Genomic DNA, 20,909 nt, shown 5'->3' with positions numbered 1-20,909 from the left:
AGATGCTTACACTCATTCACATTGTTATGACTCTATACTTGTCATGAAGGTCAGGTTTCGGTCAAACCCACTTCTGAGTTTTTACTTGCTGATAAGATGGTTCCTGCTGTCAGGGGGAGGTTAGATTTATTAAAATGTTGTTGCTAGGGAAAGTTACGTAAGGGTGATTGGGGAGGCTATATGAGTTACATGATGTCTTAGACATTTTGCAGAACTTGGGGAGAACTATCATATACTGTTATACTGTACTCTGTATCAACGTCTGCCTACAATAGTATTACTAAAAGGAGTATTTTAATACTTAAACAACAAGTCTGTGTTTCCTTTCCATACTAATGTATGTTTGATAATTATATAGATCTGATCATTTATTGAAGAAATTGACCAACAGAGGCCCTAGGACTAAGTTAGGGAAACCCTGGGCTAGAGTGCATATGCCAATACCAGAGTGTGAGACAGATGGCATTTTTAGTTGAGCAAGACTAGTGGCATCCAGGGAAGGTGTTGAACACTTTTGGGAGACAAAGTGGTTTGTGTGAGAATTACAGGAGCGGGGCCTTTAACCCCAAGCCACCCTAATACAGGAAGGCACAATTTATAGTCCAATATTTACAAGTGTTTTGGGGAAGGTGGGATTGGTGTGCAAGTGTTTAAATTGAACAGTATTTAGCAATCATAATAAAAGTCTGATATTGATACAGTGTTTACCGGTTAATCTATCATCAACAACTTTCCCTTATTTACAAGTACCCCACAAAACAACTGACCAGTCAGGACTAAACCACCAGGTGGCAGGCTACTCCCACTCAACAATGACTCCTGTCCCACACATCAGTGTCAACGTTGACTCCTGTCCCGCTCATCAAAGCGCTAAAAGGAGCAGACAGTTCAAATGTTTGTGTTCTTTATCATTTCTGAGAATTTCTGACATTGGTTATAATATATAATGGCATTTCATTCTGTAAGAGCCCGGATAGCTCAGTCGGTAGAGCATCAGACTTTTAATCTGAGGGTCCAGGGTTCAAGTCCCTGTTCGGGCGTTACAATTTTCTCTCCAGGGGTGCTAGAATCTTGTGACTCTTCATGATGGGTCGTTCAATTACGCAAATCACGTGTGGTAAAATTTTCAAAAGTCCCTGTTTGGGCGACACCATTTACTTTCCATGATGTTAGAATCCTATAACCACTCAAAATATATGGTTCAGTTACGCAAATCACGTGCAGTACAATTTTCAGAGAAGAGTGACCTCTGTTGAACAGGTAAGCTTGCAAAAGAGATTTGTGCACTGAACAAAACAAAATATAATTCTTCCTCGGCTCTAAAGTTGATGCATTTGTTGTTACATACTTGTGCATACTTTAAATTTGAAGTGCATCCCGTACCAAAGGGGTTTAAGGGTTTGCTTGTCAGATGAACGACAGGTATGCAAGTAGTAGGCCCATGGCTGACCTATTGTTGGGTCTATGTATTGGAGTCGGCTATGCTCGGCTACAAGCTGTTATTAAGCGATCTGCTATTAATAAGCGGATACATCACTAATAATATAGTAGCCAATAATTTGTTTTATGTACAATACATTTATTAATTAACAGAGTTGCAGGCCAGGACTAGGACTCAGTCTTGAATGCAGAGGAAAAACAGCACAGCTGGCTTGTGCATGTTTGCCTATTTATATTTAGGCTCACAGTCAGTTTTTTTTCATGAGTTTTCGATTTTACTAGAGACCTTATTCTAATATTGACAGATATGCCTTGGCTGGCCAGGGAAGGCGAGCATAGGCTGGTTGTGTAGCCTACGGCATTAGCAACTCCCGCTGAAGTCGGTAATGCTAAGCCATGCGGTTTTCATGTTTTGTGGCCCACTACTGCACGGTTGATATCTGCATTGCATTGACCATCCATTCTGTCCTTTCTTGATGTGCGCCCTCTGTTGCCACTGGGTTTCACTGCAAGTTTTACTTGAATGGGAGTGGAACGTCTATTTTAGGTTATGGCTAGAAGGGTTCTAGCTTTTGTCAAATTAACTTCAGATTTCACTTTTTGTAGCGGGTTAGGATAATTTACTCTGCAGGTTAGGATAATTAATGTAGCAGGTTATGATAATTAGGTTAAAGTTAGGAAAGTGTTAGGGTTAGCTAAAATCCAGAACTCAACTTTTTACGTTAATTTGACAAAATATGTCTAGCCATGACCATTTTGAGGACTATAGCAGTGGTTCTCAACCTGGTCCTGGGGACCCAAAAGGGTGTACATATTTGTGTTTGCCCTAGCACTAAACACCTGATTCAAATCATCAACTCCTTATCAGGCTTTGATGATTAGAATCAGGTGTGTAGTGCTAGAGCAAAAACAAAAATGTACACCCAGGACCAGGATTTAGAACCACTGGGCTATATTGTTCTGTTTATGGTGTTGCAACAGTCTTCAAATCAACGTTTTTTGGTCCATACACAGATTTCCAGATGTTATCGCAGGTGCCGCGAAATGCTTGTTTCTAGCTCCAACAGTGCAGTTGGAGCACAAGTAGTCCATTAAAAAATGAAGAAACATCAGAACGAGCAATGTCAAAGACCGGAATATAAATATACACAGTGTACAAAACATTAAGGACACCTTCCTAGTATTAAGTTGCAATTGGGTTGAGGTCGGGTAGGAGCAGTCAATTCCAGTGTTTGGGTTGGTTATAATACCTGACAAATACAGATCATAGTTTATAACACGTATAATGGCAGTTCCCCTTCCAGAGGACAGAGCCCGGATAGCTCAGTCGGTAGAGCATCAGACTTTTAATCTGAGGGTCCAGGGTTCAAGTCCCTGTTCGGGCGATAGCATTTTCTCTTCCTGCGTGTTAGAATCTTGTGACTCCTCATATTGGGTAGTTCAATGACGCAAATCACGTGCCGTATAATTTTCAGAGGAGTGACGTCGGTTGAACAGGTAAACTTGCAAAAGAGATTTGTGGAATAAAAAATAATAATAAGATTTGTCGACTGATAAAAATAAAATCTAATTCGTCCGCGGCTCTAAAGTTTAAGCATTTGTTGTATACTTAAAATTTGAAATGCATCCCGTAGCCTACTAAAGTTTTTTTTAAGGGGTTGCAAGTAGATATGCAAGTAGTAGGCCAATGGCTGACCTTGTGTTGGGCCTATGGATCTGAGCCTATGCTCGGCTACAAGCTGTTATTAAGCTATCTGGTATTACACACAGAAAATAAACCGATACATCACTAATCATTTAGTAGGCAAGTATTTTGTTTATGTCCAAGAAAGAAAAAAATGCCAATCTGCACCAATTCGCTTTAGGGGTCTCTTAGCTGTCCACCTGCAGACTGCAGTCCATGTGTGCAGCCCCAAAAAAGCATGCATGGGCCAACTGTTGCTCGTTATGAGTCTCATGAAAATAGACATTGATTGTATGTAAAATATGTAGGCATATATTTATTTAGGCTCACAATCTTGTATTTTCAGAGATGTTTTTGGTTTATTACAGACTGTATTCTAATGTCTCTTTTTCTGTTCATATTGACAGATTGGCCTTGGCAAGATAAGGCGAGGCTATGTTCTGTTCGGCATTAGTGACTCTCACTCAAGGCAGTATAAATGGTGAGCCATGCGGTTTATATGTTTTGTGGCCCACCACTGCACCATTCATTTTCATTGCATTGACCCTCCATTGTCTATCCCATAGAGAATTATAGAGGACTCTAGTGCCCAAAAGCCAGTTTTAGCATGGGTGGTGCCATTGAGACTTTCACCATTTTGAAGTAGTCAACTGGGTGGTACTTCCTATGGGCTAAGGAAGGATCACATAATTCCATTTGGAGCGATAATCCAATGAATTATACTCGTGAGCAAACATTCCATAACTGCAGGTGGCAGTAAATTGCCAACCTCGACTTTATACCTATTCAAATGGCACACTCCAGGTGGCAGTATGCACCCTTTTAGTTTGTTTACCAACTCATAGAAGTAGTAGAAGAAGAAAATGGACTACTTCAAAATGGCGCTGCCCAAGGGGCCAGGGTTCCAGTCTAGAAATATGGTTTCCTTTGCTCCTATAGTTTTGCATCGGTACTGCAGTTTAAGTGACGTCTGGCCCAGAAAGACAAATCCCATAGAAGCCACATAGAGAAGTCAGATTTGAAAATTCAGAATAATGGATGGACACTTTTCACCTTTGTACACAAACCATCCATTGAATTATTAAAATAATTGTCGCTGAGGCCAAATATTTATTTTCCCATCACTCGCAGCCGAAGGTATTAACTTTTTTATATTCATCCAGTGCGATGTTGGTCAGTATAAACCGGATGCAACCCAGATATAAACGGCACTGCCCTGTATTGTGTAATTCCAGTCCTCGGGGGCCTGATTGGTGTCACAGTTTTGCCCCAGCCCCAGCTAACACACCTGACTCCAATAATCACCTAATCATGATCTTCAGTTTAGAATGCAATTTGATTAATCAGCTGTGTTTGCTAGGGATGGAGAAAAAGTGTGACACCAATCAGGCACCCGAGGACTGGAGTTGCCCAGCCCCAGTGTGACAGATACAATGATGAATCCTCTATCATTCTCTATGGTCTACACTTGTTGTGCTTCTCTGCTGCCATTTTTTGCTACTGCAAGTTTTACTTGAATTTGAATGGAACGTCTGTTTTAGAAGGGCTGTACAGTGTTATGTTTATGGTGTTGCAACATCCTTGTTAGCTTATTAAAATGTATGTGAACCGTACCGTTCAAACAGAAGGTCTTGTATTTTATTTTTGTCTTTAAAAATCATGTGGTTTACATGTGATTTTCAGGCCTCGTTGGCGCAGTAGGCAGCGCGTCAGTCTCATAATCTGAAGGTCGTGAGTTCGAGCCTCACACGGGGCAGAAATCTTTTCTTGTAATTTTACAGTTGAGATGTGTTTTTATACATTTGACAATATTTTATTTTGAATCATGTTTATGGAGAATCATCATTTTGTGTATGCCTCTGTGTTTGACAGTGGTAGAGTAGTTGAAACTGGGATCCAGTGGAGGCTACTCATAATAATGGTTGGAACAGGACTATGGAATGGCATCAAACATGTGGAAATCATGTGTTTGGTGTATTTGATACCATTCCACCTATTCTGCTCCAGCCATTACCACGAGCCCGTCCTCCCCAGTTAAGGTACCAACCTCTTGTGCTAGGATCCCGTGTGGCTATTGCTATTTATGTTGTCCTGTCTTTTGTCCCAACTAGCCCGCTCTTCTTTGTGACCAGGCTCCACCCATGCCCTTCTTTTGTTATTGAAGTAGGAGTTGCTGATGTAGCAAATCGTTTTAGCCTCTGAGGAATGCAGGGGTCTTCAGTGCCCGGCTAGCTCAGTCGGTAGAGCATGAGACTCTTAATCTCAGGGTCGTGGGTTCGAGCCCCACGTTGGGCTTTTTGTAGGGACAGCAGCAGAGAGGAAGTGAACTTGGAATTTGTGTGACATGTATTTTACTAAAATTAAAGTGTAAATGAGAGTACTATTCACAGGAGTTATGGCAGACGTTAGTCTCCTGGCACTCTCTGTTCTGGGTGCTGAGGTTATGGTATAGGGAACAGCACTAATTCTGTCATGGCAGTAAAGTACCGGTATATGTGTTAAGGGAAAGAGGTTTGAAAAAGCATTGATGAATCTCCAGCATGTTGTCACTGCTTTTTTCATTATATTTGAAGGAACCAGATGTTCAAGGAGAAAACTAAAATAAATCGTCCCTGGGTGGGCTCGAACCACCAACCTTTAGATTAACAGTCTAACGCGCTAGCCGATTGCGCCACAGAGACGGTGAAACCACTTGGAATAAAACGTCCTAAAAATCTGCATGTCTGGAGGTTGGGTGACTGTCAGATCTTTGTTAGAGTTTAGAGAGCAACGGTAAGGGGTGATTTGTATTTCAGGTAGTCTCAGGATGTTGACACTGATCACTCATTAGCTCAGCCTACTGTGGGTGCTGCCGTGCTGGAGCAAGGCACTGAAAAGTGAAAAGTAGAGGCTCTGAAAAGATTGTTACTGGTGCAGGTCTTCTCAGAGCAGTGCACGTGTAGCAAAGGAAGCCACTTTGCATTGAAAACCCCAAGTCTGACAGAGTACACAGATTAACTGGCAAGGGGATTGTGACATTCTTAATAATGGTCACATAGATGTGGTGGAACTGTCTCTGTGGCGCAATCGGCTAGCGCGTTAGACTGTTAATCTAAAGGTTGGTGGTTCGAGCCCACCCAGGGACGAGATTGTTTTTTGCCTCCTAATAAATGGGTCCTTGCAATCCAGAAGCCTTGGGACGTCCCTACCCCATTTTAAATGATTAAGGTTAGGTAAGGGTTTAGGGTAGGGATGTCCCAAGGATCCTGAATAGCACTAATCCATAGGGTAGATCAGTGGTTCTCAATCATTTTCGGTTACTGAACCACCAACTGAAATTTGCTCTGCCTGGAGTACCCCTGAAGTATCCCCTTTGGAATTTTACCAGTAGCTCTATGGTCTCATGAATCTTCTCAAATAGCCCCTGTGAATAGGTCAAGTACCTTCTGGACATAAGAACAGAGATTACTCACCTCGAACTGGACGAAGATTTTTTCTTTAATGAGCCTGATGCGAAGGATATGCTGCTTTGTCAAGACAAGGCCCAAACCCCCGTCATCAGCGTGAAGAAAAGACGGAGAAAAAGGGGGAGGAGGGCGGCGTGCCTTGTAAGAATTCGCTGACGAGTAGGTAAACCACCACTACCCTCCGTATTATTGGCCAACGTGCAATCATTGGAAAACAAACTGGACAATCTACAATTAAGACTATCCTACCAACTTGACATTAAAAACTGTAATATCTTATGTTTCACCTAGAAGTGGCAGAACGACGACACGGATAATATAGAGCTGGCTGGCTTCTCCGTGCATTGTGGCAGGACAGAGCTGCTACGTCTTGTAAGACGATTGTCAAAGACTCCAGTCACCCAAGTCATAGACTGTTCTTTCTGCTACTGCACGGAAAGCGGTACCGGAGCCCCAAGTTTAGGACCAAAAGGCTCCTTAACAGCTTCTATCCCCAAGCCATAAGACTGCTGAACAATTAATCAAAGGATTTGATTTGAAGTTCCCCAAGGGGTCCTAGTACCCCTGGTTGGGCTCCACTGGGGTAGATTTTTGACAGCAGCCTTTGTAGGGGCTGATTTGTGTCCTTTGAGCTTGATGCTGTGATCTTGCATGCGCTCAGCCTACAATGCACGCTAATGAGGATGATGATGATGAATGTTGATCATCCTAACTAGACACTGTTCATGACGAGAAATGACAGCTTCCGGTTGACCTCCTCCTGTTGACCTTTTATCCCATGTTTGACAGGTAAGTCACCAATAAATGGTAATAAGGATTAATGTAAAGCGTAACTTGTCTTTGTTCTCTTTCAGATCAGGGATTGCTTGTCTTGTAGCGTCATTCCTACGTGGCGCTCGTCCGTCAAGATGCAATTGTCCTGCATTCTGACGTAAAACAATGGATCAGTGATATCATATGGCCCAATTAAATAGTGCAATGAGAGGGGAGTAGACGCAACAAAGAGCAGACACCTTGTTGCTCATCGTTCAGATATCAGATTTCAAAGCCTGACCTACTCTAGATTTAAGTTGTGTTTCGTCCCAAGGCTGTAGTACTGAAGACCAACAGCGTTGCCATGGTAAAAACAAGCTGCCCCAGCCCGCTGTTCAACTGAATGGGGACATTAAATGCTGAGGGACCACTGTGTGAGTGTTCACTTCTAACTGCTATTAATAGTCCAATAAACAGCTTTCTTGTAACCACTTCCTCCCTTCCCCCACTCTCTGCCTCGGCTCTGATCAAGAGAGATCGCCAATTTTCTTGGTGTGCCCTGAGCATGTGCCATTGTTTGGTGGGCAGGTGACATGAAATACTGTTCTATGACAACGTTATGGTGTCTTTTAAGCATTGTAGACTGACGGTCACCCAGTCAGCACATGTAAGCAAATGTCATATAACAGAACTGAATATATATTGCATATTACAGGCATTGTATTGAACAATAGATATTTCCCATATCTAAGGGGCCATATGAAATCTGGAGGGAGTGCCAGCTTCAAAGAATTTGGGGAACGTCAATTTGTTTAGACAATTGAGGTGCACCCAAGTGCTGCCACTGGGCAAGTTTAGGCATAGTATGAAAGGGTGGGCCCTCTGAACTGGAGCTACTTTTTATAACATGGCTCTTTTTGTAACATTTCAGACTAATGCCATCTTGAACAGGTCTCTCTTGCGAAATAGATTGAAATGCCTACCGCCGTTGTGCCATTGAGCAAGGCACTTTACCCCCCCCACCCCACCCCAAACTGCTCCAGGGGCACTGCACTGTGGCTGTCCCTGCGTCTGACCCCAACTACTCTGTGTGTGTATACAGATACAGTTGAAGTCGGAAGTTTACATACACTTAGATTGGAATCATTAAAACTTGTTTTTCAACCACTCCATAAATTTCTTGTTATGAAACTATAGTTTTGGCAAGTCGGTTAGGACATCTACTTTGTGCATGACACAAGTCATTTTTCCAACAATTGTTTCCAGACATATTATTTAACTTATCACAATTCCAGTGAGTCAGAAATTTACATACACTAAGTTGACTGCCTTTAAACAGCTTGGAAAATTCCAGAAAATGATGTCATGGCTTTAGAAGCTTCTGATAGGCTAATTGACATAATTTGAGTCAATTGGAGGTGTACCTGTGGATGTAATTCAAGGCCTACCTTCAAACCCAGTGCCTCTTTGCTTGACATCATGGGAAAATCAAAAGACTTCAGCCAAAACCTCAGAAAAAAAATTGTAGACCTCCACAAGTCTGGTTCATCCTTGTGAGCAATTTCCAGACGCCTGACGGTACCACGTTCATCTGTACAAACAATAGTACGCATGTATAAACACTATGGGACCACGCAGCCGTCATACCGTTCAGGAAGGAGACGTGTTTTGTCTCCTAGAGATGAACGTACTTTGGTGTGAAAAGTGCAAATCAATCACACAACAACAGCAAAGGACCTTGTGAAGATGCTGGAGGAAACAGGTACAAAAGTATCTATATCCACAGTAAAACGAGTCCTATATCGACATAACCTGAAAGGCCGCTCGGCAAGGAAGAAGCCACCGCTCCAAATCCGCCATAAAAAAGCCAGACTACGGTTTGCAACTGCACATGGGGACAAAGATTGTACTTTTTGGAGAAATGTCCTCTGGTCTGATGAAACAAAAATAGAACTGTTTGGCCATAATGACCATCATTATGTTTGGAGGAAAAAGGGGGAGGCTTGCAACCCGAAGAACACCATCCCAACCGTGAAGCACGGGGGTGGCAGCATCATGTTGTGGGGGTCCTTTGCTGCAGGAGGGACTGGTGCACTTCACAAAATAGATGGCATCACGAGGTAGGAAAATGATGTGGATATATTGAAGCAACATCTCAAGACATCAGTCAGGAAGTTAAATCTTGGTCGCAAATGGGTCTTCCAAATGGACAGTGACCCCAAGCATACTTCCAAAGTTGTGGCAAAATGGCTTAAGGACAACAAAGTCAAGGTATTGGAGTGGCCATCACAAAGCCCTATAGCCCTATAGCCCTACAATCCTATAGAAAATGTGTGGGCAGAACTGAAAAAGCATGTGCGAGCAAGCTGGCCTACAAACCTGACTCAGTTACACCAGCTCTGTCAGGAGGAATGGGACAAAATTCATCCAACTTATTGTGGGAAGCTTGTGGAAAGTTACCTGAAACATTTGACCCAAGTTAAACAATTTAAAGGCAATGCTACCAAATACTAATTGAGTGTATGTAAACTTCTGACCCACTGGGAACATGATGAAAGATATAAAAGCTGAAATAAATCATTCTCTCTACTATTATTCCGACATTTCACATTCTTAAAATAAAGTGGTGATCCTAACTGACCTAAGACAGAGCATTTTTACTAGGATTAAATGTCAGGAATTGTGAAAAACTGAGTTTAAATGTATTTGGCTAAGGTGTATGTAAACTTCCGACTTCAACTGTAACTGTGTATACACAGAAACCACACCTGTGTGGAAGCACCTGCTTTAAATATACTTTGTGTCCCTCATTTACTCAAGCGTTTCCTTTATTTCGTCAGTTACCTGTGTGTACATATGTATGTACGTATGTACGTACGTATGTGTATGTACGTACATATGCCAAGTAAAATTATATTTGTCACATGCTTCTTAAACAAGTGTAGACTAACAGTGAAATGCTTACTTACGGGTCCTTTTCCAGCAATGCAGAGTTAAGATAAAGATATAAACATACCTATATATAGAAATAGTGACATGAGGAATAAATACACAGTGAATAACAACAAGTAAAAGTATCATGGCTATATACAAGGAGTACCAGTACTGAGTCGATGTGCAGGGGTACAAGGTAATCGAGGTAGCTATGTACATATAGGTAGGGGTAAAGTGACTAGGCAACAGGATAGATAATAGACAGTAGCAGCAGCCTATGTGGTGGGTGTGTGGGGTGTCAGTATGTATGTGTGCGCGTGATGTGTGTATGTTGGGATGTCAGTGTACGTACACGTGTTGTGTGGGTAGAGTCTAGTGTGTGTGCGCATAGTCAGTGCAAGATTTAGTGCAAAAAAGTATGTGTTTGTCTTCCGGGGAGAATGGGATATGCAACAAAACAATTCTCAGTTGCTCAGATAGTAAATGGACCAATAAAGTAATCCTTATCTTAAATATATATATTTTTAGAGAATAACTTGTATGAATAAAAGTTTAATGAAAAAAATAACATAACAGCCTCCAATATGTAGACACTGGTGTTCCCCTTTATCTAGCCGGCTACCACCGGGTTACTCAACCCTGCACCTTAGAGGCTGCTGCCCTATGTACAGTCACTTGAATCATGTTTACATACGGTTTTACTAATTTCATATGTATATACTGTATTCTACTGTATTTTAGTTAATGCCACTCCAACATTGCTCGTCCTAATATCGATGTATTTCTTAATTACATTCTTTTAATTTTAGATTTGTGTGTATTGTTGTGAATTGATAGATACTACTGCACTGTTGGAGCTAGGAACATAAGCATTTTGCTGCACCCGCAATAGCATATGCTAAATATGTTCATGTGACCAATAAAATTTGATTTGAGTTCATCTTTGGCAAACGCAGTAACTGTCATTAGCCTATCAATAGCAAAATGTTTTTTTTTCATGAATAATGACGTCTGATAAATAAATAACATTATGTTTAGTCTATAAACTTTCAGTGACCCACTATTTCTTGTCTTTGTAAAAAAAAAAAAATGCTTACAATTTTTTTAATCATCTTGATCAAGGCTTTGTAAGCTACTTTGAACAAATATAGACCCTTTGCATTATACGCTTTGGCTCTAGAAATAAGGAACTTTATCCTAGTTATATGTATCCATGTCATAATCTCCAAGAAACGGACCTTTTCCATTCATCAGAAATGTTCACTTACACAACCTCCTGTCCATTATAAAACGAACCATATAACACACAAAACAAGAACCATAACACACCAATGGGGTCTCTCCCTTGAAGTCACGTGCCATTACCAAACGCAGCGCATTCACTTAGGTCACAGTAAAAGTATGTTGACGGTGACCGTCTACCGTAGCAATTTATGGGTGTTATTTTATTTATTTATTATGCGTTGATTAATTTGAAGAACAATATGCATTTAGAATGGCTCTCCAGTCGCGCGTAATTTAATTCAGGAGGTTATACAAACTTTCAGTGTAGCAGGTTACATAGAAAGCAATCAGTGATCGGAAGTCAACTCTCGGTCTGTCTCTATTGACCAAATCATTTATTTTATTTGAATACACACATTTGCTTTACATAGATGTTATAGACTTCACTGATATGGATGTTCGTTTGGAAAACCACGACAATACTGCTGCTGCGGGCTTGAGTCCAGAAATGCTGTCAGTTGCACGGGAAGCCTTCCGTGCTGGGGACTTCAACCTCCTTGCTGAGATCTACAGCTCGCAGCTGGCGGACCTCCGACACCCGGACCGGAGCCTCTGCCTCCTCAAAGCGGACGCGCTCAGCAGGGCTGGGCGGATAGCGGAGGCTCTGGATTCATACTGCACCGCCGCCAACTTGGACAAGTTACGACCAAACGAACTAGGGTCTCTCGTTGACTGTATTGCGCACATTTTGCGCGTAAAAGAATGCCTAAAAGAATGCACAGACTCCAATTGGGTTTCTGAGGATGAGCATTCGTTGGACCTGTTCTCATGTCGGCTTTGCAAGTGCTTGTTAATCGAGCCAACAACTTTGGAATGCGGCCATACATTCTGCAAACCATGCATTGAAGATGACGGTATCAAAGAATGTGAATTATGTCGTTACAAACTGAACAAAACAAATAGAGGATTAAAGCCAATCGGTTTTAAAGTGAATGTAGTACTCAGTGGCCTGTTGGGTAAATGGTTTTGCGCAGAGAGTGAAGCAAGACGATGCTGGCTTGAAGGGGATAGAATGCGGAATGAACAGGGCTTTATCAACGCCCTTGAAAAATACAACAACGCTCTTGAAAAAGGTAAAATAAAAACGTATTTTAAAGGGGAAGTCCGCAGTTGAGACAAAGCGTATTCAGCCACACTGTTTTAGTAAAAAGCTGAGGGATGGGGCTGGAGAAATGTAAAAACTCAAATTCATAGACAGAACTAACATTGCAGTAAAATAAGCTTACATGTTGGGTTCTGATAACTGTTGAACTAAGCTTATGAGCCATTTTAGTTATATTCTTTAAGAATCAATGGGTACATAACATACATTTTGAGTCCAAAAAGGAATGTAATCAACTATAGATTGTCCCTATAACATTACATCATCATTCTTTTTGCATGATCTTTCTGTGCACATTGAAATAAAAGCCTGTAACCTGCTTCTGTGACGTGCGTAGGTTTGTAATAGGTTATGTCAACCCATAAGGTCAAAGCCATGTTAATGACATCACTGATTGAAGGTGAACAGCCCTGGTCCGCAGGGATTATCCCATCACTGCCACCAGTGTAGTGATTGGGTGAGGGAACCAGTGGTTATGGGATAAGTTACCACCTGTGCCACGTTCATAACACAAACTATACCAGATAGAGGTTGGGATATATTGGCATCATCACACCATGATGACAAGTTCAGCTAAGGCATGAGTTGTGTGAGTAAAGTCATGCACTTTGTCAAAATAGCACAGATTTAGCAGAAGATTCATGATTTGGGCTGACCTGGTTTGTAGAGAAATGCCTGTGGAGTTTGAGGGAACTCTAGTCTAGTGATCAGAGTAGGCAGAAAGGTAGCTTCTACCTTTTATTACATGGATAGGTAGCTATGATAGGCTTTCCAAATAAGTCAGGCGTTGCATAGACAAATGCTTTGTAGTGTTAGACACAGGCGGACATTTTTGTCTTGACACACACAAAACATTTAATGACAGGGTGTTTGGAAGTGACACTCCTTCTCTAATCTCTACCCAACAGTAATATAGGCCTCAGCGCGCAAGGTAATAGGATAGAGGTATGCAATGATCTGAGGCCCGAAAGAGGGCAGGAATGGTGGAACTGCTTCAACTCATGACCTAGCCCAGAACTTGTTCCATATGACCTGGATCTTATGAAATAATATTCTGCCCTACATACAGCTTGTCATCATTTGTGTTACTGCTTGTAGGTTGAATATTTAGGTAACACATTACCCTCTCAGGGGGGGGTTGTAAAAGGGTTATGAATACAGTTATAGCTTTTAAGTAATGACATATCAATGACAAACTAATAATTTAGGGTCTTCAAACCCATACAGCCTGGTTTTATACTGGTTTTAAGGCATTGACACAATGAACACGAGCAATGGAGGGTGCTGGAGATATGTGAATAACTTAAACTGAATCTGACTCTTAACTAATGTTTGTATCATATTCCCTCTGCACAGCCCCCTATATGTGTGGGCTGCTGGCCCGACGGGCAGAGCTGCATATGGAGATGAACAGCTTCAGACAGGCCCTACAGGATGGAGACGCCATGTGTCGACTGACGCCCCTCTCTCCCAAGGTACGGAAACACGCAACTGTTTCCTGACATTAACACATTTACCCAATTTTGTGTAAATTAACCTGAAAGACACTGTGGTACTTGGGGTTTTGTGTGTTTGTGTTCTCAGGCTCACTACGTGAAGGCCCTGGCTCTGAACAAAGCCGGTTATAATGAAGAGGCCCTGCAAGAATACTTCTACTGTCTGGCTTTGAAGCCAGACTGGACCTCAGTCAAGCTGGAAACGCAAAAGTTAAGCTACTCCGCTGTGTTTCTATACCATTGAAGTTGTATTAAATTGAATTAGTTAGTTCACCGAACCAGTTACGCAACCACTTGTGTGCCCGATTGACTGCGACGACGGCCAATCACTGTCTATGTCTCTTTCCCCCTGTAGATGCTGAGTGAGATGTTCTCCACGTTCAAGACGGACGGTCTCCCCACGTCATCACTCCGCCTCCACCAAACAGGCCCCGCCTCCCACCTCAAACCAGCCTCCCTTCTCTTCGACTCCCTCCATTCCACCCCTCGTAGATGGAGCCAAACCCCTACTGGCCGTAGAGACAGTTTGTCTGACACCGGAGCAGAGACCAAGTCCTCATGTGAGGACTCCAAGACCCTGGCTTGTGTCCTGGCTGCCTTACCTCTCCCCCCTGTTCTAAAGAGGAAGCTCTCAGACGAGCCCCAAGGCTCTGCACCCCCCAACAAGCTGCCCAGAAAAGGTACCCAACCCAACCCCCCCCATTCTTGTTGCCAAAAAGTTTATTTTTAAAGTAATACTAGTGAACAAAAATCTTGCAAAGTATCTTACTGTTGTGTGAATGCAATCATTATAAACGTATAGAAACCTCAGCAATAATGTAAGTGTATTTGTTTGAGTCTTGTGTTCAGATGGGTCAAGCTCATCCCAGATGCCTGCTGCTTGTTGCAGTGAGAGGAGAGAGGTGCCCCCTCAGCTCCTGGATAGTGCTGACATGGACTGCTCTGTTTGTATAAGGTAAGTCAAACACACACACACACACACCCTGTCTGTAGGTCCAGTTTTCCCTATGTAGTTATTAAAACTAAACCCCCCCATGTGTTTTCTCCAGGCTGTTCTACGAGCCAGTCACCACCCCCTGTGGACACACCTTCTGCATGAAGTGTCTTGAGCGCTGTTTGGACCACAACCCCAACTGCCCGCTGTGTAAAGAGAACATTACAGAGGTAAATAGTCACCACACAGACCTGCCTTCACTACTATTGGAAATTAATATCAATTACTGAAAGACAAAATGAGTTATGACCAAAATTCCCCTTGTTATCTGATTGAGCCTGTTGTAATTGCAGTACCTGGCCACTAGAGGGTACCATAAGACCCTGCTGATGGAGGAGGTGCTGCAGCGCTACCTGTCTGAGGAGCTGGCTGAGAGGAGCAAGGTGTACCAGGAAGAAATGGCAGAGCTGTCAAAGTGAGTCAGGCCTCATTACATTTCAGCCCCTAACCCCTTCTCAAAACAAAATGTCTGACAATGTTTTAGAATCCTATGATACAATATTATTTGGGCAGAATATCATATTTAGTGGTTTAACCCATGTTTTATTCTCTCTGCAGCTTGGCCCAGGAAGTGCCCATCTTCATCTGCACCATGGCCTTTCCCACAATTCCCTGCCCTCTGCAAGTCTTCGAGCCGTGTTATAGGCTGATGATCCGACGCTCTATGGAGACGGGAACCAAGCAGTTTGGAATGTGCATCGCTGACGACATCAAAGGGTGAGTGGAGGTTTTACAACTGTGCCAACACAGCCATCAAAACACTTTGACACTAGTTTAACCAAAAGGGTAGCAAACCTGTGTTTGCGACTCAATTCAAGACCATGTTAGCCCACTGAACTAAAGCCTACCCTAGACATTTTATCTGAGTGCTAACAGGTTTCCGGCATAGTTACTCATCCACACAGGGGTAGCTCTGTGAACTACCTCCACTACACTAGCCTATCCCTCACACTTTCAGTCCAACAGATTCATGTGAGCTAATGCAGATGTAGGATCCTAATTTGATCACTCTTTTGTTGCAGAGAATTTCCATGCACAGCAGGAAATGCAAACTTCTAGTGTATTTAGAGTTTTTAAAAGGTTTCTAAAGTTTGTAAATTCGACTTGATTTGCCCTAATGAAAAAGTTGACCAACCCCTACAGAAATGTCCATGAATTATAATCCACATAATAATTCACATTTCCAGTTGCTGCAGAATAATTTTTCTGCTGTAGCAAACTGTCTCACAATAAGATCCTACATCTGTATACCCTGCGTTTCACTTGCCACAGCTTCGCAGACTACGGCTGCATGTTGGAGGTGACAGACGTGAAGTTCCAACTACACGGGCGCTCGGTGGTCGACACGGTCGGAGTGTCCCGCTTCAGAGTGCTGAGCCACGGCCACCGTGACGGCTACAACACAGCCAAGATAGAGCACCTGGAGGACCAGAAGGTGGATGGAGAGGAGCTGGCGGAGCTGCAGAAGCTGCATGACTTTGTGTACGAGCAGGCCAGCACCTGGTTCACCTCCCTCAAAGACAACATGAAGAACCAGATCGTCAGTCACTTTGGACAGCTGCCTGAAAAAGACCCTGACATACAGGTAAGAAACAGTCAGCAGATACGTGCAGTAGAACTAGGGTTCTGAGTTTTTCCTGGTTTCGTTGCCTGGTTAGGAGAAACTTTGACAGTAGATCCACCCAGCTAAATCTAAATACCCATATCTGTTCCTCTAAGAATTCACCTTTATAAAAGCTGATTAAACTGTGCAATCTTGGCCATAGACACTTTTGGTTGTGATATGGAATAATTCTCTGTGTCCTGTCTTCTCTAACCCGACCACACATTGCCTCTGTGTTCTCAGGGGAGTGCCAGTGGTCCTGCATGGTGTTGGTGGCTGCTGGCTGTACTGCCCCTGGAGAAGAGAGCCCAGCTAAGCATCCTGGCCATGACCACCCTCCGAGAGCGCCTCAGCACCACCCGCCGCGTGCTCAGCCTCGTCACACGCAAACACCCTCCACCGCGGCGACCATCTTCAGCAGCGGCAGCATCATCATCACTGTAGTGGCCCCCTGAGAGGTGATCAGTTTAGAATAATTTGGGCCCAGTTAGGCGAAATCCAGATTGTCAAAAGTTACCTATCGGCTAGGAGTAAATGCATAGAAATATAATGCATAGAACGGGAGTCCCCGTTGAAGTCTGTTATTTTTCTGTTCTATTCATTATATTTCTATGCATTAGATAGACAAAATCTGATAGACAAATCTGATAGACAAAATCCGGATAGATCCTTTTTGGAAAACTGGGCCCTGGAGAAGAAGGGAGAAGATACTCCATTTCTCAGAAGCTCTAGCCTCAGATAGAGTTTCAACAGTGGGAATGATTCAGCAGTGTTGTTCATGATCTCAGGAATGGGTTCTACTTGAGTCTTACAAAAAGGATTGATGGACTAGCCCTACCCAACCAAAACGCATAAATGGGTGTCAGGTTTGCGCACATATCTTTGGGTCAATTTCATTAAGTCCAGTTTTGTCATGTGTATGTGTGGTACATTAGGTTTATTTTGTTATTGTTTTATTGTTGGCCTGTGTTCAAATGAGGCCTTAAATTATTTTTGCAATATTTATTTTCTACTATTTGTCATGTGAAGCCAATTTTCATGTATGGAAATTTAGCATTTTTCTATGGGACATAGCACAGACATTGTAGTAGCACCAAACATCCACAAGGTGGCAGGAGGACAGATCCACCCCTTTCCTCTCTGTCACAAAAACAATGGACAGTAGGACAACACCCCTGTCATTCAACAGCCTAGTTTAGTTAAATTAATCAAAGCTTGATGAAATATAGTAAGCCTAAATCATGTCTTTATAAGTGGCTTCATAGCTCGTCAACCATCTTGATTAATTAACCAATGATTTTCAGCTCGCTCAATTGCCCAGATTCACATCGGTAACTAATGTTTTCAGCCTCCCCATGGTGTGTTTTCTGATCTAGCCAGACTGGTCACAGGAGCTGAAGTTGGTTTGTCCCAGGTTGAAGTCCCTTAAGGGAATGTTCATCATTGGATGCTGTACAGCAGGGGTGTCAAACTCATTCCACAGAGGGCCAAGTGATTGCAGGTTTTCTGTTTTTTCCTTTCAATTAAGACCTACACAACCAAGTGAGGGGAGCTCCTTGCTAATTAGTGACCTTAATTCATCAATCAAGTACAAAGGTGGACCGAAAAGCTGCAGACGCTCTGCACTCTGTGGAATGAGTTTGATGTGCTGTACAGTAACTATTATTATTTTTTTTTTTACAGTAACAATGAGGCCAAGTGGTGTTTCTTTCCACTGTGCTGTTGTGAGGTATGCATAGACACTCACCTTCATAGTTATCTACATAAGTCTATTCCAAAATCACACAGTGGGTCTCTTTCCCCCCACAACCAGAGGTTGTCAAGAGACCTGGGCAAAGGCACAAAATATGCCATATTCCAAATTGTAAGGACTGGTGTACTCTGTGTGGTCACCACATTAAAAGCTTCTGTGACTTGGCATATTTCACCCACACAGTCAGATCTTGGAGAAGCAGCCAGGTGAGTAATTTGGGTTACTTAGAAGTCAGAACCGGAGACATGTCATATTTGTAGACAATGAGTCACCTCCGTGCTCCGTCATCACCATGTTGGAATGATCTGGATTCTCCCGAATTGATTCCTTACCAAACCCTCTTGATAAACACACACGCCATCATTCTCCCAGACCAGTGGAGGTTGCTGAGAGGAGGACGGGTCCTAATAATGGCTGGAACGGCGCAAATGGAATGGCTTCAAACCATGTTTGATGTATTTGATACCATTCCACTGATTCCGTTCCAGCCATTACCATGAGCCCGTCCTCCCAAGTGAAGGTGCCACCAACTTCCTGTGTCCCAGACACATTTGCAGAAATTGCTCATCACTACATTTTTGTTAACAGGAATGTGAAAATTGCATTCAGTGAATCTTAACTTATACCTTTTTTAAATGTATGATTTTGTTACTTGTGTGTTCATTGGGCCCAAAACGTTTATTATTCAAACCATTCCATATAGTTATACGTTTACCATCAAGGTCATCCTCAACATCCTCTTGTCAATTTGAGTGTGTTCACGTGTGTTGGCCACGGTTTGTGTCTTGAAAGGGGGTCTTTTTGAACAGTGGGAAAAGAATGCTCTGCAGGAAAGTTTTTTGGGGGGGGGTTAATAACTTTTTAGCATGGCCTCTTTGAACCATCTGTTTTATAGCCTAATAAATATTTATTGAATTCTGACCATTTTTATCTGTCCCAGTTATTCTTTTTTTTAACCCCTTGATGTGCATGTGGTAAGGCCAGCTCCTTCACAAGAAACATTGTTGCTTGCCATTTTGTATTGAATACACACAGATCACATGATCTATAGTAGGAAAGAACAGGTTCCATGAGTGAGTTACCACACTGATGTTATTAAGCATGGGGCAACCATAGAAAGGTGTCTGAATATGAGGCTAATATCAGGGGGATTTGGCCAGATGCCCATTGACTGAGACGGGATCAGCTGTATACATATCAGTAATGACGAGAAAGGGAAGTGAGCAAAGGAAGCAGGTAGGGGAAATATCACCCTGGGGTACTGTTTTAGGATGAGGGGTCGAGACTCCCCTAATAGTACACCGTGAGCAGTGTGTCCGCTGTACCTTTCCTAATAACTAAATATAGACAATTATTTATTATAGGGGACAGCACATGGAGCTCAAACGACAATGTATGAACGCCTCTCAATGAGAGTAACCTAATGCGGTAGCACATACATAGCAAATAATGACTTTTCAGTTCACACTCCGCTCAGGCTCGTTCGATTGTTCCCTTGCCACACCCATGATTACGAATATTGACACCGATGGCTCACGTGCGCATGTCCATGGTTCTGTGAGATAGAGGCCTGCCTCGCCTTTTCTCGCGCACCTATTCTTTACAGACATCCTTCGTTTATACATGAAAAAAAGTTGTTTTTATTATTTTTGAGGGGCCGTTGACTAGACGAGGCAGAGAAGAATATAAATAGCTTTGTATCTCTATTTCTTTACTGATTAATCACCCACTCCCCGGTTATTGCATCAAGGCCCTGCCCCTCCTTTGATTCCCGACCGGCTTCCTGTGTTTGTGCGGTTCTCACAAGCCAGGGAGTGAGGAGGAGTAGAACTGGGAGTTGAGCGAGCGAAGGGCCGAGCTGCCACCTCAACATGGAGTAGCCTAGTGTCCTCGACAACAGTAGCGGACCACAAAGAATAATACTCGAGGGGTTATTTTTCTACAAGGATGCGCCGCAAATGATACCACATCAAAGATTCCACAACGCGAAGGAAGGATCGGTTTATATTTAAAAGATGGCGAACGACTCTCCGGCTAAAAGTCTGGTCGAAATAGACCTGGCTTCATTGCGGGTGAGTGGTGGACAAGGGCAGTGTCTTTTATTAAAAAATTAGGCTACCCCGAGATTTAATCTATTCCACTACAGTGAGTTAACGTTATGTAAAACAAAGCAAACAGTTTTACCCAATAAAATATGGATACATTTTCGGGGTTACCATTTCTGGGAGGTTTATTTATTTATTATTCGGATCGAGAGAAAGCTGTCGTGCTGCCTGGCTTTCCTTTGTTCGAAATGCATTTGGCATGTTGTGGAGACCAGGGCGCAACAGCTGCGTTAATCTAGGTCACATTTTTGCAACAATTATTCAAAAGCATTTTCAATTTTTTTTTTATGGTTGTGTAATTTTTTATTTTTTTTG

General features: G+C 42.6%; 2 protein-coding genes and 5 non-coding genes across 13 annotated transcripts in view; 6 read left to right on the top strand and 1 right to left on the bottom strand.

The window, feature by feature from the left end:
- The first annotated feature begins 967 nt into the window (after window positions 1-967).
- On the top strand, window positions 968-1,040 carry trnak-uuu (transfer RNA lysine (anticodon UUU)). Its single transcript has one exon. It is a non-coding gene; the product is annotated as a tRNA-Lys (tRNA).
- A 1,712-nt stretch (window positions 1,041-2,752) lies between these two features.
- On the top strand, window positions 2,753-2,825 carry trnak-uuu (transfer RNA lysine (anticodon UUU)). Its single transcript has one exon. It is a non-coding gene; the product is annotated as a tRNA-Lys (tRNA).
- A 2,521-nt stretch (window positions 2,826-5,346) lies between these two features.
- trnak-cuu (transfer RNA lysine (anticodon CUU)) lies at window positions 5,347-5,419 on the top strand. Its single transcript has one exon. It is a non-coding gene; the product is annotated as a tRNA-Lys (tRNA).
- A 312-nt stretch (window positions 5,420-5,731) lies between these two features.
- On the bottom strand, window positions 5,732-5,805 carry trnan-guu (transfer RNA asparagine (anticodon GUU)). Its single transcript has one exon. It is a non-coding gene; the product is annotated as a tRNA-Asn (tRNA).
- Window positions 5,806-6,175: 370 nt separating this feature from the next.
- On the top strand, window positions 6,176-6,249 carry trnan-guu (transfer RNA asparagine (anticodon GUU)). Its single transcript has one exon. It is a non-coding gene; the product is annotated as a tRNA-Asn (tRNA).
- Window positions 6,250-11,637: 5,388 nt separating this feature from the next.
- On the top strand, window positions 11,638-19,410 carry LOC139532296 (LON peptidase N-terminal domain and RING finger protein 2-like). Its single transcript, XM_071329722.1, has 10 exons — window positions 11,638-12,614; window positions 14,000-14,118; window positions 14,228-14,365; window positions 14,495-14,819; window positions 14,989-15,094; window positions 15,189-15,303; window positions 15,427-15,548; window positions 15,692-15,850; window positions 16,406-16,718; window positions 16,980-19,410. The coding sequence occupies exons 1-10, from the start codon at window positions 11,933-11,935 to the stop codon at window positions 17,178-17,180; spliced, it is 2,280 nt and encodes a 759-aa protein (XP_071185823.1). The 5' UTR covers window positions 11,638-11,932; the 3' UTR covers window positions 17,181-19,410.
- Window positions 19,411-20,040: 630 nt separating this feature from the next.
- Window positions 20,041-20,909, top strand: part of LOC139532295 (mitogen-activated protein kinase kinase kinase kinase 4-like) — a 47,456-nt gene continuing 46,587 nt past the window's right edge. For 6 of the 7 annotated variants that reach the window (XM_071329715.1, XM_071329717.1, XM_071329720.1 and 3 more), the window contains exon 1: window positions 20,041-20,561. In XM_071329715.1, coding sequence (XP_071185816.1) covers window positions 20,505-20,561 — 57 coding nt within the window. In that variant the 5' untranslated portion in view covers window positions 20,041-20,504. The remainder of the gene's footprint in view (window positions 20,562-20,909) is intronic. The other variant, XM_071329721.1, reaches the window with a different exon arrangement.

This window comes from Salvelinus alpinus, chromosome 10 (assembly GCF_045679555.1).
Source record: "Salvelinus alpinus chromosome 10, SLU_Salpinus.1, whole genome shotgun sequence".
In the NCBI taxonomy this organism is placed as follows: Eukaryota; Metazoa; Chordata; class Actinopteri; order Salmoniformes; family Salmonidae; genus Salvelinus; species Salvelinus alpinus.
The sequence above is the reverse complement of the archived record's forward strand: the minus strand, read 5'-3'. Positions and strand labels throughout refer to the sequence as shown.

Coding starts and splice junctions, on each gene's coding strand:
- LOC139532296 (XM_071329722.1), top strand. CDS start 11,933: ATGGATGTTCGTTTGGAAAACCACGACAATACTGCTGCTGCGGGCTTG. Junction 14,119..14,227: donor TGACGCCCCTCTCTCCCAAG/GTACGGAAACAC, acceptor TTGTGTTCTCAG/GCTCACTACGTGAAGGCCCT. Junction 15,851..16,405: donor ATCGCTGACGACATCAAAGG/GTGAGTGGAGGT, acceptor CACTTGCCACAG/CTTCGCAGACTACGGCTGCA.